The 18,111-nt window shown below is 47.5% G+C and overlaps 1 protein-coding gene across 14 annotated transcripts in view; it reads right to left on the reverse strand.

The window, feature by feature from the left end:
* Window positions 1–3,735: 3,735 nt before the first annotated feature.
* The window catches only part of AKAP13 (A-kinase anchoring protein 13), a 395,830-nt gene continuing 381,454 nt past the window's right edge, over window positions 3,736–18,111 (reverse strand). For 11 of the 14 annotated variants that reach the window (XM_030930279.1, XM_030930278.1, XM_030930277.1 and 8 more), the window contains 7 exons: window positions 17,655–17,816; window positions 17,124–17,194; window positions 16,618–16,662; window positions 12,776–12,826; window positions 11,580–12,029; window positions 9,284–9,617; window positions 3,736–8,485 (listed from right to left, as the gene is read on the reverse strand). In XM_030930279.1, coding sequence (XP_030786139.1) covers window positions 8,436–8,485; window positions 9,284–9,617; window positions 11,580–12,029; window positions 12,776–12,826; window positions 16,618–16,662; window positions 17,124–17,194; window positions 17,655–17,816 — 1,163 coding nt within the window. In that variant the 3' untranslated portion in view covers window positions 3,736–8,435. The remainder of the gene's footprint in view (window positions 8,486–9,283; window positions 9,618–11,579; window positions 12,030–12,775; window positions 12,827–16,617; window positions 16,663–17,123; window positions 17,195–17,654; window positions 17,817–18,111) is intronic. The other 3 variants (XM_030930273.1, XM_030930281.1, XM_010372587.2) reach the window with 3 other exon arrangements.

Here is an 18,111-nt window from a genome sequence, read left to right on the forward strand (position 1 = left end):
CGACTCTCATCCCAGTGGGAGAGGGTGAGAGCCCCTGGGCTCCCTGGTCCTAGACAGGGTCCCAGCAGGCCTGGCCCACTTTCAGCTAAAAGCCCCTGGTTGTGGTGGGGCTCAGCTGCCTTTGGTTGGGGCTGAGCTGCCCCACAAGCCTCTGGGCAGTCCAGCTGGAGGCCCCCAGCAGGGGCAAGCATTCTGAGACAACTGGAACAATATCCACCCTCCAGACTCGGCCCTGCTGGCAGCACAGTGGTGTCCCCCCAGGCTCCTGGGATAGCCCTGGCCATCCCTGATTCCCAGGACCCAGCTCTGGAATGAAGGTGTGGGTGAGGAGGCCTTCAGCCCACTTCCAGGGGAGCAGGCAAAGGAGAGCTCAGCACTGCGTTGGCCTGGAGTGAGCTGCGGAGATCCAGGTATCTGATTCTGTGTAAGGGGCAGGCCTGTCAGGTAAGGGAGCAGACGGGAAGGTGGGGAGAGGTTTGACCTGGCTGTCAGGGAGGGCTTCCTGGAGGAAGTGACAGTTCACCTGAGCTAAGCTAAGGGAGGTGGAGGTGGCTGCTCTGAGGCAGATTGCATCTGTGTGTGTGTGGCTGTGTGCTGCCCAGGAAGATGGAGAAGACTGAGTCTGCCCCCCTGGAGAGCTCTCTTCAGACTCTTCATGAATCCGGGGCCACTGTCATGGCAGCTGTCCCACGGCTCCCCTGACATGCTTCCAGATGAGTGTGTTGGGCCCTAGACCAAGCACTTCGCTCATCTCTTCAGCATCATGATGAATGTGCGCGCCACCTGCAGACTCTGCAGTCCCTTCTGAAAGAGGAAATGGAGACAGAGGTTTAATAGCTTGGCCACTCGGCTATGAGCCGCAGGCCTGGAGTCTGTATCCATCCTGGTGCCTCTGAGTGGCCCCCTCAGCCCCTGTCCACAGCCCTCCCTGACAGAGGGGACCCCAGCATGGCCCTCTCCCAGGCTCCTCAGGGCAGGCAGCCCTGCTTCACTTGCCCAGCAGCCCTCTCCTTTGGACCACAGAGAAGAACCAAGGTTGTCCAGGCAACCGCCACCTCAAACTCCAAAGCTGGGGGTGGGGTGAGAAGTCCAGGGACAGCTCAAAGGGAAGCGGCGACCGGGGAGGAAGGGAGAGAAAAGCAGGCTGGCTTCCAGCTGGTCCATTCCAAGGAGCCACGTTATGACCCCCTCCCCACAACTCTCCCACTGAGGCCTCCAGGGTCCTTATCCCTGGCGGGGTCCAGATTCTGTTCCCCAGGAAGAAGGAAAGTTTCTCAAAGGCATGGGGAGAGAGGGGTAGCCTACACATCTGTGGGACTAGGGCTGTGTAGAGCAAGCCATTACCATATGAAAGGAGGAGGCCTGAGCGGTGGTGGGAGGGGCCAAAGCTGTCACTTTGATACCAAAGGCAGCTGGGGATGGTGGAGGGGGTAGGGGAGGGGAGGCAGCGACGGAGGGCCCCAAACTGGGGTGGAGGGAGTAGGCTGTTGGCGCCCTGGGACCCACATCCTCCCCGTTTAGGGCACACACCACTTCCTCCCACTTGCGACTCCTCTCTGGCCCGGGGGGACACTCACAGAGGTGGCAGGACGGTGCTGGAACTGGACTGCTTCAGGACCCTCTGGGTGACCTGCCACTGTGCCCCTGAAGAAATAGAGTCAAATTTTAAGGACAAAGGAGTCTCCTAAGACTCCAAAGAACAGGAACTGTGGTGGGAATGGGGAGGTGGGGGGCTTGGGGAGGCACTTCTTGCTGTGCAGAGGCTGGATGAGGGGGCTGTCACCCCCAGGCAGGGAGTTCAGGGAGTTCCAGGTCTGAGGTGTAACAATCTGCAGCTCAGCTCTCCTGCCCTCTGCTTCTGTGGCTGCTTCCAAGGAAATCGCAAGCAGCGTGCAAGACTCCTCTCCTCCCAAGCTCCTCCCTGGCCTTTGGTTTTTGGGGCCTCCTAATGTCCTCCCCACACTTCCGGTTTAGATCTCTGTCTTGCAGCATCAGCAACTCCCACTTCTTTTCCGGCAGGCTGTGGCTGCATCCGGCATCTCCTGCTAGTTCACAGGCGGCCGCCCCTAGGCCTCGGGCTTTCCCTGGGGACAAGGGACCTTTGAACGGAAAATGGCCACTTTGGTAGGAGCCACTTGGCGGCCAGGTCTGTGCTGCAGCACAGGCTCTGGGCACAGCAGCCTCCATCAGGAGTGGGCAGAGGCTTCTGTCCCTATTGAGTGGCTGTGTAGTGTTCTTGGGGCCCTCTGCGCTGTGTCTCTGCTATCCTGGAAGAGAAGAATGGAACCTTCTTGCTCTTCTTGCCTCCCAGACAGGGCCTGTCCCTGGCTCAGAACCAACTGCGGTGAAAAGCGGAGGGAGGCAGGCCATGGGAACCACTCCTCTTGCCCTGCTGAGGGTGTCTGGGTGGATGAGGGCCACCACGGACCCAGGGCAAGATGGCTGCAGTGGGGGAGGAGACCACCGGGGCAGCAGTGACAGCCAAGTGTAGCCAGCGAGAGAGAAAAGACCAGTGTTTACTGGCTTGCGGGGAGGCAGCTATCACCAGGGCTACAAGACTCTGTGAAGAAACACGTGCACTTCCAAGTTTGTGGTAAAATGAAAGACACTTGGCAGCTGGGCAGGACTTTTGTGGGGTTTTTTTTTTTTTTGAGGAGTCTCACTCTGTTGCCAGGCTGGAGTGCAGTGGTGCCATCTTGGCTCACTGCAACCTCCGCCTTCCGGGTTCAAGCAATTCTCCTGCCTCAGCCTCCCAAGTAGCTGGGACTACAGGCGCATGCCACCTTGCCCAGCTTTTTTTTTTTTTTTTTTTTTTGAGACAGAGTCTCACTCTGTTGGCCAGGCTGGAGTGCAGTGGCATGATCTCGGCTCACTGCAACCTCTGCCTTCCAGGTTCAAGCAATTCTGCCTCAGCCTCCCGAGTAGCTGGGATTACAGGTATGTGCCACCATGCCTGGCTAATTTTCGTATTTTTAGTAGAGACGGGGTTTCACCATGTTGACCAGGCTGGTCTTGAACCCCTGAGCTCAAGTGATCTATCCGCCTTGGCCTCCCAAAATGCTGGGATTACAGGCGTGAGCCACCGCACCCAGTCAGGACTTACTTTCTGGTGACTGGGTCAGGGAGGGGCAGGGAGCTGGGAAGTGGCAGAGCGGGGACTCTGGGCAGCTTTGCTCAGGTTCTCCGCATTACTGTGAACAGCACAGTTCTCCAAGGCCCAGCTGGATTTAAGGGCCTTCCTATAGGTCTAGAAAGCGCAGACTCGAAGAGTAGGAAGCCAGTAATCTAAAAAAGGCAGGCACAGTCTGTGCTGGTAGAGCCAGTGACAGCTACAGCCCTGTGTGTCTCCAGGGCAGACCCGGCATTCTGGGGTCAGACCTGGTGAATCACCCGGGAGCTACAAGTAGAGACGATCTTTCTTCTTGAATTAGTTTCTGGCAGTTGCTCTAGTTTGGGGGTGGGATGGGGTGGAGAATGTTAGCGAAGGAAGAGAAAGGAACGTTAAGGGAAGTCGCAGGCAAGAGAGAGAGAGACAGAGAGAGAGAGAGAGAGAGAGACAGAGAGAGAGAGAGAGAGAGCCGTCCCCAGCAGCTGCTCGGTGCAGAATCTGGCTCCGGAAACTATGGAAATTAACCTTTGCGTTGGGAGAAGCCTCTCCTCAAGAGCTTTGGGGGTGGATGGGGAGTGTCCCTTCTACAGGAACCAGGAACAGGAATAAATCACAGCACCAACCAAGACTTCACAGGAAATTTATTGTTTTTTTTTTTTGAAAGGGCTGAGGGGGACTTTACAAGGGTCTGAAGCTGGTAACTAGAAAGAAAGCTAAATAAAATACAAAGCCAGTATGTTGTGGCAAAATTCCAGAAAACACACTGAAAAAAATCTTTACAGTTTAAAACTGCTTCACTTTATACATAATTACAAATTAATATACAGCATCTGGGTTTTAACCCGTCTTTTTTATCTAATATGATTTAGCACAGAAATGTCCATAGAGCATTTGCAAACGAGCAATGAGAGGAGAGGTATCCGGTGTATCCCAACCACCCTCCTGCGGATCCCTGTGCCTCCCCTGCGCACCCCACGCAGGCAGCAGCACACAGGTGACCACAGGCTAAGCCTGAACCGCAGGCAAACTCACCAGGCACGCCCCATGGCCAGGGCTCGGGGACTGCCCATGCCCTCAGGTGGTGATGAAAGGCAGGGGAAAAGCTCAGGCCAGGGAAGGTGGGGGTGAGTGCTTCCTGCAGAAGCCCCCCTGGAGCGCAGCACAGGTGGTCCCACCTGCTTGTAGGGCAGGTCACCTACTTTGGTGGCAGGGGACACAGTCAGTGGGGGGTCGCCCGCCTTTAACCCTTAGTGAGATAGAGAATTCATGGCCTATCAATCTTTTGACAATTAAATTAGATGAGTACTTGGAAAGATGCCTTTATTTTCCCTTCCTCCCCACCACCCCCTTTTATGGCAGCATTGAAACACTTTTCATTTTAAAGCCTGGCCAGCAGGTAGTAGATTCCAAGGCTCTGGTTAACTAGGAATGCTTTGCTACATTGAAAGGCAAGTTCAAAACCAAGCCCAAACTCCCTGCCTTCTTCTTTGTCTCTGAGGATGGACGAGAGCGACAGGGCTGGCTGGGACACATCCGTAGGTGGCTGCACACCTAGTTGGTCCTGTTGAAGGAAGGCAAGGCACACAGATCTCCAGCAGCCGCCGCCCCCATTTCATCCACAGGGTTATTTCTAGGCTCCCACATTCCAAGGACATCCAAACGCAGAGGGTGCACGTTGTTCTGAAGTGTCTGGGGTCACCTCACAGCCACCCTCTTTGTGACCACTGAAGCCCATTCACCAGGACTGTCTTTCTAAACCCCCTCCCAGGGCCTGGCTGTCCTCTGGGCACAGTTGGGCCACCCATCATTACAGTAAACCTGAACTCCAATGCAAATACCAAAATCCCTGGGAAGAAAGACCTGGCTACAGAAAAAGAGCCCTAGGGAAAAAATTGATGAAATAGAAAGCACTTCTGTGGACAGCAACTTCTGGATCAAGTTCTGGCCTCTAAGGTTATGGTCCCACCCTCTACTAAGGCAGGGTCTATAGTAGCTCAACCCTTGCACACACTTAACACCTCCCTTCCCACATCAAGAAACAATGCCAAGGGTCTCCAAACTTTGTGCTCACGACTAATACTGAGGCCTCAGAAAGGTAACAAATATGGGAGAAAATGAGCAAAGGGGCAACACTGAACAGAGTATTACCCTGAGACACAGAAGGGGAAAAAAGGTAAGATTCGTACCTTTCCAAAAAAACCCTGGTAAGGATTCTTTCTCCCAGATAGCTCTCACGGGGGTAGAGGGAGTACTGGCAAAGGCTGCAAGTGGCAGTTTGCATGTTTTTAACCCTCTCCATTTTCTAAGAAGAAAACACAGTCAATACATTTGATTGTCTTGAAAATGAAGCCAACCGTGACAGCATTTAAAGTGCACATGTCACCCAACTGGAATGACAACTGAGATGACTGGAATTGAGAGAAGATGCAGTCTCCTTCCAGAAAAGCTCACTCGATTCTGAAAATCTGGGGGCTCTGGATAGGAACTCCATCTTTCCCCCAAAACTTAAGCACAATTTCAGGCACCTGATTTCTTTAGCTTGATGGAGAACATGGCGTCCTGGTATGGAAACAGTACTGGGAATTCCGTCTGAGTCACCCCAGAAAACAACCTCTTCTCATGTGAGAGAAACCAAGACAGGCCATTAGATCCAGCAACTAGAACACTGTCAAGGCCATGAGCAAAAGCACAGGCAGCCACCATCCCAGGTAAACCCCCAGGACAGGAACAAATCCCCTTGAGGACAACTCCAAGGGGGAAGAGAGATGACGAAGGTATGTAAGCACAGGTCTTGGTAAGTGGTTCCCTTTCGGCACTGCAGACTGTATTCCTGGATGAAGCTGGGTGGCTTGGGGGAATTCTAGGCACTACCTTCTGATTTTAAACTTGTGCAACCAGGACCTGCCGAAATAGTTTTCAGTGAGTGAGGTCTGGGCAGATGTGAAATCTCCATTTAAAAAAAAAAAACCACCAAAACAACCAAAGCAGGTGAAACATCACAGCTAGGGGGGCAAGAGACACTCTAACACTGATGTCAAGCTCTGTGGCAACATGCTCTAACTTCAGCATCCACGGTGTTTTTGTGAAGAGCATGTACGCGAGTAAATCCATTCAGCACCAACCTCTTATCGTTCCAAACCCAGAGAACAGGGGCACCCAGCCTACATTTACAAGGAGAAGAATGCAGGTTCAGTACTGCCCTCCTGCGAATCCCAGTAGGGGAACTCGGAGCTAGTGACCAGAACAGATAGCCAAGCCCCGGGGTAGATCTCAGGAAAGTCACGACGATTCAGCTGTAACTTGGAGTTGTATGGACTGGTGAAAGAAAGCAACTTAACTTTTTGTTTAGGGTCTTTGCAAGGGGACATGAGATTTTCAATAGAAAAATCAGCAGGTTTTGGCCTTAAAATCTGTTTCTGAAGGGTGGGTATTCTCCATGACAGAAAAAGGCAAAGGTAGCTCAGAGGTGGTGAGTTTCTTCATTCTCAAACAAGGGAGAAGATATCCTTTGATTAAAGAATGAGGCCGGGTAGGGGACGGAAGGACATGGACCCTTCCCTTTAAAATTTCATCTGGGCCTTCAAGGCACTTCAAAAGACACAGAGTGAGTGGTGCTGGCTGCCACTTCACTCAGCATTGACTGGATAGTTTAGACTGTTGGGCTAGTCCTGGCTCACCCTTAAAAAAGAAAAACACAAACACATACATACATATAATAAATAAAACGAATCTAGGCTACACATTTTAAACCAGACCCCTTTCAAATAAACTGAAAGATAAATATCTCCATCTGCAAGGCCAGCTTGCAATTCATCAATAAGCACCAAGTTACAGATTTTTCTTTTTTTAAGTGTGCTCAAAGCCCCATGCTTCTAAGGGGCAAAAAAGCAACAACTGAAGGCCACGTTGGAAGCACAACATTTTCCAGGGCCTCCCTTCTGGTGTACGGGGCCTCAGAGGGCAACATTACCATGAACTGTCCTGCACACACCAGCTGGGGAAAGCCTCAAGTGAACACAGATCAAAACACGCCGGGAAAAGCAAAAGCAAAGCCGAGTAGCAGGGGCAGCATCTGTATCCTCTTTCAGGGGCAGAGTACAATTCAACAACAGACCTTCAGACACATTTGTGAAGAAATCCAATTTTGCCAAGGCCTCCTAACACAAGAAGGGCGCTTTCACAACCACGCCCTCTGGGCCAGCTCCTCTCCAGACCCGCACTGGCAAGAACACATGGCTTTACCCTTCGCCTGAACCCACCTCTCAGCCAGCTTTCCTAGCTTCAGAACACAGCTTCTGCCTGGCCCATGGCGGTGGTGTGCCCATAGGGCGTGCCCTCACCCAGCAAGGGCCAGGCAGCTGCTGTCTGGGAGAGGCATGACAGGGGCTCAGGAACACAGCCAGGAGGCCGTAGCCACTTCTGAGTGGTCAGTAACAACCAAAAGGTGTCACCCTGCAGGGATAATGGTGAGTAGGCCTCTTCACTTTATCCGTGCCCAAAACATGTGGGTAAACATCCTGGAAAACCAGGGTATTTCTTCTGGATTTGATGACAAAATGAGATACTATGGGTTGTTTTGTTGCTTTAGTGCCTGAAACACCGAGATGGAGGTGGTGCAGATCACGTCTTTTATACACATCAAGCCTTCTCTCACTGGTTTCACAAATGTTTGTCATCCCTAAAATGAAATGAGAAATACATGCAAAACAGGGGTGATATGTGCACGGGATGGGTTTAAAGGGAAACCAGTCTCTGAGGATTACTGGGTGAAGTGCTGATATGCAGGGGCTCTGGGTCCATCCAGGCACTGCCCCTGTACTGAGCTAAGGTGACCAGACGTCTGGTGCAGACTGGGCCTTCTTCTAGCATTCCCCATGTATATATGCAGACAGGTCCCCATGTATGGACACAGATCAAGTCCAAAACATCTTCTGTTTGGTTTTGTATTCCCCCAAATAAAAGGCAGTCAGAGGTTCAGACCTTACTTGGATACACTCTTTTAGCCTTTAGGAATTCCTGACATGTCCAAAACCATCACCTGTACTTACGAGGCCACTACTTTCAGTGTAATCCTGAGTAGGGCCAGCCCAACCTGAGAGTCCTGGGCAGTCACAAATCACGGCCGAAGCAGAGTCTGGGCCTCCTTCCCCACCCTGATACTCAAGATCATCTGTTCCTTCTTGTCCAGGACCTGGTGCCACCCAGGAGGACTGGACGCTGAGGAGCAGTGGGCGTCCAGTGTAAGAGACTTTGTGCACGTGGGGACAGCAGGAGAGGTGGGCTGGCTAGGATCAGTAGGCAGCTGCCTCAGCAGAGAGGAAGAGGGTCAGCAGAAGATCTCTTCACCCTCTGCTGATACTTCTGATGTGGGACCATCTGGAAATGTGAAAACCAAGAATGAAAAAAATTCAGAAAAACTGTTCCTTTCATTGAACTTCCTCCCCAACCCAAAGTCTTCTGTAATGCAAATAGGTGACGGGGGCTTATGGGCAACTGACTCTGCACGCTGGGGTTTCTGAACAGATTTGGTTAATAAGGTTCTTGGTGATATCCTTCACTGTCTAATGCTCCCTTTAACTTTTAATAAGCACTAGAATTTATGAAGAGGCCTGGAAAATGTACACTTTTCTTTAACCTGCCACACAAAAAGGAGAGATCAATCCTAAAGAGAAGGATTCAGGGGGAAAAGTGGCACATTAACGGGGAGGCATTTAGTAGAATTCAACCGCGGGCTCTGTGGCCGCTGGCACATTAGTTAGCCTCTGTGAGCTTCAGTTTCCTCACTTCTCTTGGGGTTAGCAGTGCCAACTTCATATAGTCATTTAAGAGTTAAATCACCAAATGCTAGCTGTTAGCAATGACTACTCTAGGCCCAGAAAGGCAAGGAGGACTTGAATTACTTCACTGAGAGGTGAGCTGCAGTTCCTCAATAGGATAATGCCTTGAAAATGAAACCCATGCTTTCTGCTTCTGCACATGTGCCACACAGAGTGGGTTCTTAATGTTTGTTGCATGAGCGCTCTTAGTAAGCGGAGCTGGTGAGAAGGATAGCAGTTTGGCTTCTGAGCATCTGAACTGTACCCTTTTCAACCCTGCCCCATGCCACTAAAATCTACCCTCTCTCAGAATGCACAGACACCATGGCCACAGGGAGAGCAGGTGTGCGTGACTCACCACCGGGCTGAGAGCGGCTGGTTTTGTTCTTCTTTTTTTTCTCCTTCTTTTCCTTTGGCTTAGCTAACCCAAACAGGCGGGTAGAGGCAGAGGTGGACACAGGGGCCTGGCTCTGCCCTTCTGGTCCTTTGTTTGGCTGGCTGGTTGAACTCAGTATGTGAAAAGGCCCCTTATCTTTGTGTGTCCGAGAGATGCTGTTCCTTTTTGGGGACACTGAAAGTTCTGAGTCCAATAACCCTGATTTGGCCATGGAAGGTGCAGATGGCAAGGGGGGCTCCTCAGGATTGGGGAAGAACGATGGAATCCTCATCAGCTTGCTGTGTGGATGCGAAACCTGTACATATTCAAGAGAAGGGTTTTCACTTGGAGGCTGTCAGCGTCCCTGATGCCTACTCAATAAATCCTGGCTGAATTCAACTGGGTGTGCTGGCTGGGTACTTACCCACCTCTGTGAACTCTACAGAGCTCACTTCTGTAGACTGCATAGAGCTCAAAGGTTTCATTAGCTGCCCTCCCCCAAGTAGTATCTATAAACATGTTAAAAATACCGCCTTCAATACTGTTAATACTTTTACTACATACGCAAACACTGGCGTCATAAAAAACCGACAGTACCTTTGATGGGGTGATTTAGAAAAGAATTCCCATTTCCTGAAGAAAGAAGGAGAGCTGCTTAAGACTGCTCTGCACAGGGATGCAGATAAGTATTTTAGGGCAAAGAGATTACACACACCTGTTCAGGTTAGAGAGTAAGTGGAAAAGCCGAGCTTACACCAAGAATCCTAGTCAAAGGTTAAACCAGAGATAAAGAGGATCATCTAATCTGGGTTCTCTTAGCTGCCTGGGAACCCTCCTTTGTCAAAGCACTGATGATTGTATTGGGATGGGGTGGAATCCCTCCTTATGTCATAAAAAGCAACACACAGCATTTGCTGCTCCCCCCTGCTCAATATATTTTGGCAACATCTGCCGAAAGCTACAACTGCCCCCTACTCTGGAAGATATCAGTATAATTTTCTTTCATGGTCCAAGGTCAATCAGTCAAACAAACAGCAACATGATATGCATTTCAAAACACAGGCAGATCTGTGTACACCCAGGCTCTCCATCTGCCACAAGCATCCATGTTTTGGAATAACCAAGCAGTATCACTGAAATAAGCTCAGGAGTGAGTATGCTGAATTACCAAAAGCTTTTCAATATAAGCAGCAGCTATAGAGAAAGAAAGGTTTCATCAGCAGTAGAGAGGCAAATCAGGAACTACGCAGAGTGCAGCTGTCTCAACATCCCCAAGCAAGAATATCATCTGTTCACAAGAGGAGTGGCCGCCTCCCCTAGTTGCTGGGATGGGCGTTTCCCTCTCTAACTGCCTCCCACCCATCCTGCCACATGCGTTCTTCCAGCAACTCTGGCCTGAGAGCCATTTCCTGCTGTCTCAGACCACAGGCACCACATGTTCTGGGGGCTCTTTTATTCTTGCTGTGCTTCCCCATTAAGCTACAAGTTCCTTCAGGTTAGGGCCATGCCTGACTTCTGATGTGACACAGAGCAGTGGGGTTGCTCCTAAAATCCTGGATGGCTGACAGCCATTTTCTCAGATACACGGAGGCTCCTCTAGCTGTTGCCAACTCTAAGTATCCATTACTGCCCTGGCCAAAATGCCCCAGCACTTCCATTCTCTTCTTTAGTCTCCTAGAGATGCAAAAAGCAGAAAAAGACTTTCTACCTCTGCCTCTCTTTCAGGGTAAAACAAAGATTCTTTTTGTTTTTTTGAGACGGAGTTGCTCAGGCTGGAGTGCAGTGGCGAGATCTCGGCTCACTGCAATCCCCACCTCCCAGGTTCAAGCTGATTCTCATGCCTCAGACTCCCAAGTAGCTGCGATTATAGGCGCCTGCCACCACACCCGGCTAATTTTTGTATTTTTAGTAGAGATGCAGTTTCGCCATGTTGACCAGGCTGGTCTCAAACTCCTGACCTCAACAGATCCGCCTGCCTCGGCCTCCCAAGGTGCTGGGATTACAGGCGTGAGCCATTGTGTCCAGCTACAAAGATTCTTAAAAACATTTTTTTTTTTTTTTTTTTTTTTTTTAGTAGAGACAGTCTCCCTCTGTTGCTCAGGCTGGTCAAGCTACCTTCTCACCTCAGCCTCCTAAAGTGCTGGGATCACAGGCATGAGCCACTGCATCTGGCCAAAAACAGGCTCTATATTTCTGCTCACTTTCTTACCGTGCTTAGTACACAGGGGTTCTTAATTCATACCATCGTTAGGTTGCTCTCGTCAGGGAGTCCCATTACCTGACACAGGTCCCGTTCTGTCTGCCTCTGGCTGAGCCGCTCTGCCTCCCGGCGCAGCTGCTCCTGTTCCCTCTCGAGCTGTTTCTGGGCAGCACGCAGTCGCTCCAGGTCATATTGGTATGTGCCCTTCTTCTGCTGGAGCTCCTCCCGCTCCTTTTCCAGGTCCTGCTGCCCCTGCTGTACCTTCTCCTCGCGCTGGGCCAGGAGGGCCTCCCGTTCCCGCAGCTCCCTCTCACGAGCTTCCCACTCGCGCTCACGCCTGCGCTTCTCCTCGAGGTACTGGGCCTGCTGCTTCTGCAGGTTGGCCAGGTCCTGGCGCTGCTTCTCCAGGCTGCGTTGCTTCTCCTGCTCAATGAGGGAGCTCGGACGGGATAAGCTGCGAGTGAGTGCCCTCTCGCTCAGCACCAGTTTCTGGTCCTCAATGTAGCTGTCCTGCTGTAGCACCACACCCTGAGGAGGCACACAGAGGAGAGCCCTGCAACTCTGGCCAGGATGACAGCCAACTTCTGGATCCCTCCTGACCCCACAGCAGGGGGCACCAGGCACTATGATGGACTAGAACTCTCCCCTCATTTTTCAAGCCCATCTAATAAAAATGCTCCAGGATAATTGCAGGCATTTATCACACAAGAACCTCAAAGGTGCAGGAACTCACAGGCCTTTTGTCAAATCTGGTCACATGCTGTTTGCAGTCACTGGTATTACCTGGGTGTGTGTGTGTGTGTGTGTGTGTGTGTGAAGTGGGAGAAACGAATGAGATAGGGCAAATCTTCAAGAAAGGAAGTGAGCAGAATTTGAGGATGTTCCTGGGAAGTCCGAAACAGAAGCTGTATTAGGAAGGCCACTCTATTCAAATGTACAGAGATATGGGATATAGAAACTTATAATCATACTTAAGGCTTTCTAAAGTGAAATAATCTCCCAAGTGCATGTTAGCACGCTATGTGATTTGTAGCATGGTTATCAAGCCACGCCTACAGCACACCAGCCCTTCACTAATTCTAGTCCTGGAAGGTCGATGATACTCTACCCACTGCATTCTGTAACTTTCTCACAACAAGAGCCAGTCTTCCCTAGACTGAGGGCCCCATTTACCCATAAACAGCCTACAAACCTCAAAGATCCAAGTCAACAACAGCCCCAAGCTGCTGTTCTTTGGACAAATAAACGCAGGGACGGAAGATGAAGGCACGCACCTGCAGAGTGCTGAGGAGTTCGTGGAGATGAACAATGCTCTGGACAACCTGCTGCCAAAGGAACAAAATGGAAACATTTGTTTCAGGGCTTTATGTATCTCAGAATCCATCACACTAATGTTTACCTGATAAGATGGCTTCTTTAAGATACAACTAAATGCTTGTATCTTTATGAAATATTTTCAAATTGAAAGCACCAAAGAAAATAAGTGAGCACCAGCAGCCAAGAAAAACAAAAGAAAAACCAGCAGCCAAGAAAAACAAAAGAAGACCAAAGTGACCTGTGTGTAGGAGGAGTATCAGCACAAGTTAAAATGTATTAGAAAGCTTCCAATACTTAAAATGACTAGAATAAAAACAGCATACATCAGTGCAACAGAACAGAAATTTCAGACACTTCCCATAACAATTTAGCATGTAAGTAGCATTTCAAATCAATGGAAAGAAAAGAATATTCAATTAATTGTTCTGATAAAATTGGCTATATTTCTGAAAAAAACTGAGTTGAGACCTTAGCTCACATTAAAAAAAAAAAGGTTCAAATATCTGAAAATGTCAAAGGTAAAAAATATACCATATTTATATCCAAGGCAAGACAGCGAGATCCTATTTCAAAAAGAAAAAAAAAAGAGCTGGAAGGAACTAGAAGGTTTTCTAATCTTGAAACAGGGAAGGCTTTGCAAACACAGAAGTAATGGAAGACACCACATGATTTTTTCAAAAATTTCTATGTAAAAATGTAAAATTAAAATTAAAAGGCAAAGAACTAATAGAAATTCAAATGGAAAAATCTTTGATTTAAAAAAGGCTCTCATAGAACATTATGACAAAAAAAAATACCCTAGTAGAAAAATAGGCCAGGAACACAAACCAGTAATTTACAGAAGAAATATAAATGGACAATAGCATTTATATGTCACATTAAAAATGACTCAACCTTATTTGAAATCAAATAAATGCAAAATAAAATACATGACCCAAACTTATCAAACGAACAAAAAGTTTGTAAGAATAATACTCAATGTTGGTAAAAGATGAAAATGGGCACTTGTATGTCTAATGGGTAGTGCCAAGCACTGCAAAACCTTCGTTCAATAGCATTTTGGCATATCTGGGAAATAATCAGAGAGCTGTGCAAAAAACAATGTATGTACAAAGATGTTCTTAGCTCACTGCTTTAAAAGCAAAACGTAGAAAAACAGTTAACTATCAGAAGGATTAACAAAATTATGGTACACAATGATATGAAGCTGTTCAACAGCATGCTTTGTAAAAATATGCCTTGGGGAAATGCTTTTAATGCATATTAAGAGGAAAAAAAAGCAAGATATGAAGCTCTAGGAAGTATTGATACAAATTATGTAAAACTTTTTATACTATTCATACATATACAACTCGGATATGTTATGTAGAAGGCTGGAAATATAAATACCAAACATTTAACAGTAGCTATTTTCCAGTGGTGGGATGTTTATTATTAAGTGACTTATGTTACTTATCTACCATGAACATGTATTCCTTTTACAATACTTAAGTCATTTAAAAACAAAACACAAAAATCTTAATTACTAGGCTTAGCTCTTCTGAGAAAACTTTTTACCCCTTATTTTTTTTATTTTTATTTTTTGAGACGGAGACAGAGTTTCACTCTTGTCCAGGCAGGAGTGCAGTGGTACAATCTTGGCCCACTGCAACCTCCGCCTCCCAGGTTCAAGTGATTCTCCTGCCTCAGCCTCCCGAGCAGCTGGGATTACAGGCGCCCATCACCATGCCTGGCTAATTTTTTGTATTTTTAGTAGAGACAGGGTTTCACCATGTTAGCCAGGCTAGTCTTGAACTCCTGACCTCAAGTGATACACCCGCCTCAGTCTCCCAAAGTATTGGGACTACAGGAGTGAGCCACCGAGACTAGCCCCCCTTATTTTATTCTTAATAAGCAGAGAGAAGTAACTGAAGAATCTGCCAACTCTAGCTAAGCATTTATAGTGTCTAATCCATATTGGAATGTCTGAAAAACAAATGGGTCTTCTACTATTTCTTACCCTGATTCTTCTAACTAAATATAGGGGGGAAATTTTGCCATAAAGCAAAATCAAGGCCAGGAGCAATGACTCATGCCTGTAACCCCAGCACTTTGGGAGGCTCAGGCGGGCAGATGAACTGAGGTCAGGAGTTCGAGACCAGCCTGGGCAACATGGTGAAACCTTGTCTCTACTAAAAATACAAAAAAATCAGCCTGGTGCGGTAGTGCGGGTCTGTAGTCCCAGCTACTCTGGAGGCCGAGGCAGGAGAATTGCTTGAACCTGGGAGGCGGAGGCTGCAGTGAGCTAATTTTCAAGCAGCAGATCCAGAGAGCAAGTAGCTTCCATAAGCTCAAGTTTGTCATTTAAAGATAAGCACACTGAAGGATTCCTTCAGGACTCCACTGTATTTAGACTTCTGTGCCAACAAATATAAAACAATATCCTTCTGTATTTTAGGGGGAAAATGGAAAGATTCCCCTTAAAATTTCAAAATAAAGTTCCTTGGAGACTTAATATAGGTTAAAAGCAAGCACAAGAAAAAGAAGAAACACAATCAAAATGCTTGAGAAGTATACTCTAAAAAGCAACTATCATGTATCTGCTTCTAGTCTGCTTACAAAGTCAAATACTCAGAATTAATTCTGGAGATGGCAGTAATCTGAAGATTATGTCACAACAAGGAGTCGGGGGGTGCGGGGGATGGGCATCCTTCCAGAAGGACACCAAGGCTGCTTCACAGATAAGACACATATTAAGTCTAAAGCAATACTCAGAGAAGATATGGCTGGGCGTGGTGGCTCAGGCCTGTAATCCCAGCACTTTGGGAGGCCCAGGTGGGCAGACTGCCTAAGGTCAGGAGGTCAAGATCAGCCCGGCCAACATGATGAAAGCTCGTCTCTACTAAAAATACAAAAAATTAGGTGTGGTGGTGTATGCCTGTAATCCCAGCTACTTGGGAGGCCGAGGCAGGGGAATCGTTTGAATCCGGGAGATGGAGGTTGCAGTGAGCCGAGATTGCACCATTTGTACTCCAGCCTGGACAACAGAGCAAGATCCATCTCCAAAAAAAAAAAAAAAAGATGATGATATAACTTGAGTACTTGAAGGATAAGAAATTACTGTGTCCAAATTACAAGTTAAATGCCCATGTTCTAGACCTGTGGCTCTTGGTATCAGGCTTGTGATAGAAAAGGCTGCTATGAATTCTACTCAGTGTGCTTAGACCAAAGGAAACCACCACGGGGGTTTCGCGGGCCCTACTTAGATAAAGCTGATTAAAAGCAAGAAGTGCTGGGTAAGGTGGCTCATGTCTGTCATCCCAGCACCTTGGGAGGCTGAGACAGGTGGATTGCTTGTGTCCAGGAGTTTGAGACCAGCCTGGGCAACATGGCAAAACTGTCTCTACAAAAAATACAAAAGTTAGCCGGGCATGGTGGCACGCATGCCTGTAGTCCCAGCTACTCTGGAGGATTGTCTGAGCCTGGGAGGTAGAGGTTGCAGTGAGCTGGCGATACAGGGAGAGTGAGACCCCATCTCAAAAAAAAAAAAAAGGCAGCAAAAGGCTTCCTTAAGGACAGAGAATCAAAGGCCATTTTAGCAGGCAATTCTCTAAGTGGCAAAATTCCAAGACGGTGCCCCTAGGACCAAAAAAAGGGGAAAGGTCAAGGAACCTGACAACTGTATTGTTTCCATGTACAGATGATAGCCAGCAGTCAGCCTCTTTGTAACAGCAAAAAGAAAAAAAAGGAACAAAGAATATTCCTAACTTGACAATGGTAACAAACACATATTTTCTTAAATAGCTCATAATGTCCTTACCTCACTGTTTCTTTTAAGCATAAATACCAGGTTAGCGTTTCCACCCTATGAAACAAAAACCATATATATAAAAAATGAAGATCTTGATGCAAAAATGACATTCAGTGTGTTTCTGTTAGGCTGTAGCTTTCCATTTTCTTTCTTCCTACCACAGCCTCTCACTAAGGTACTGAAGGTTTAAGGTTGAACTATTTATCACTGACACCTTGTAAGGAGGTCAGGTCGGTTTGGAGCACCTGAAACAAACCTAATGAAACTGGTCCTACCAGGACCATGGTAGAGTTATGAATGTAAACATACCACCCTAAGCCAGTGAGGCCACCAGCCAATAATGTGAAACTCTTAACTGTACTGTTTGTTTTAAAAATGTGATTTTCCCTGAAAATAATTTTATTAAAAGCAGCAGTTCAGGCATCCAAAACAACATAAAAGTGAAATAATTTCAAAGGTTATGAATTCAGAGAAAAGTGCCAAGGCGGTTCATAGTGTATTTTAAAGAGAAATACCTTTTTTAGGCCACTATCTGATTCCGTTCTCCTAAGATCTTGGCCATCATCTCCCTCTTCCTTCTCGCCTCCTAAACAAAAAATAGGTGTTTTTTTTTTTTTTTTTTTTTTTTTTTTTTTTTTTAATTTTAAAGTTGTGAAACAGATTAGTGAAGGAAAGAATATCATATAGGTATCTTGGGGACGTAGTATTTCTGAATCCTACTGATGCCCCCAAAAAGGGGGAGCAGCTTGGTGGCAGCTAAGTGATTACTAATAATTTTATGGATGCAGAAGAGCTGGAAGCAGGAACATGTATTATTACTCTTTTAGCTGATATCTTAGGAAAATCTTTTTTGTTACTCAAAATGAATATGAGTCTGACTGGCAGGCTCTCCAGTGTCTCAAGATCTCACTAAGAAATTTACTGATTGAATGGGAGCGGAGATGTAGCTACTAAAGTACAATGTAGCTACTAAAGTACAAGTCATTTTGAGTTGTGTGGGACAGTCAAGGATTGCCTATAAAAGCTCATGACTTCACATCATTTACCTTTTGAAGCGTTCATCTGATGGCTGTCAAATCCTCCAAAGGTTTCTGCTCTCCGGGGCAGGGAAACAGGACCGACCGTACCTTCTTGCTCAATGGGGCTGCTGACAGTTGGCCCAAGTGTGCCTCCCAGACTTCCACTCACCAAGCCCTGAAGGATCTCCACTGGAATAAAGGAAACATGCAAAGCTGACATCTTATCTTTCAATGAGGAGAAAACAAGTTCACAGTATACATGATATGTACAAAAAGCATGATTGGAAATTTCCAAAGAGTGACTGGGTGAGTTCCTTTGCTCAGAGAAGGGTCTCAGCTCAGGGTATGTGTTTTGGTTGGACTCTACTAGAAATTTAGAGATGAGACCTTCCACTTTATATACAAGAGGCTAGGAAATTTGAAAGTGTACAGGGAAGGCAGAGTAATTTACTAGAAGTTACACGGCTTCTGGAATCCTATCCAA

Source organism: Rhinopithecus roxellana, chromosome 5 (genome assembly GCF_007565055.1).
Source record: "Rhinopithecus roxellana isolate Shanxi Qingling chromosome 5, ASM756505v1, whole genome shotgun sequence".
Lineage (NCBI taxonomy): Eukaryota > Metazoa > Chordata > Mammalia > Primates > Cercopithecidae > Rhinopithecus > Rhinopithecus roxellana.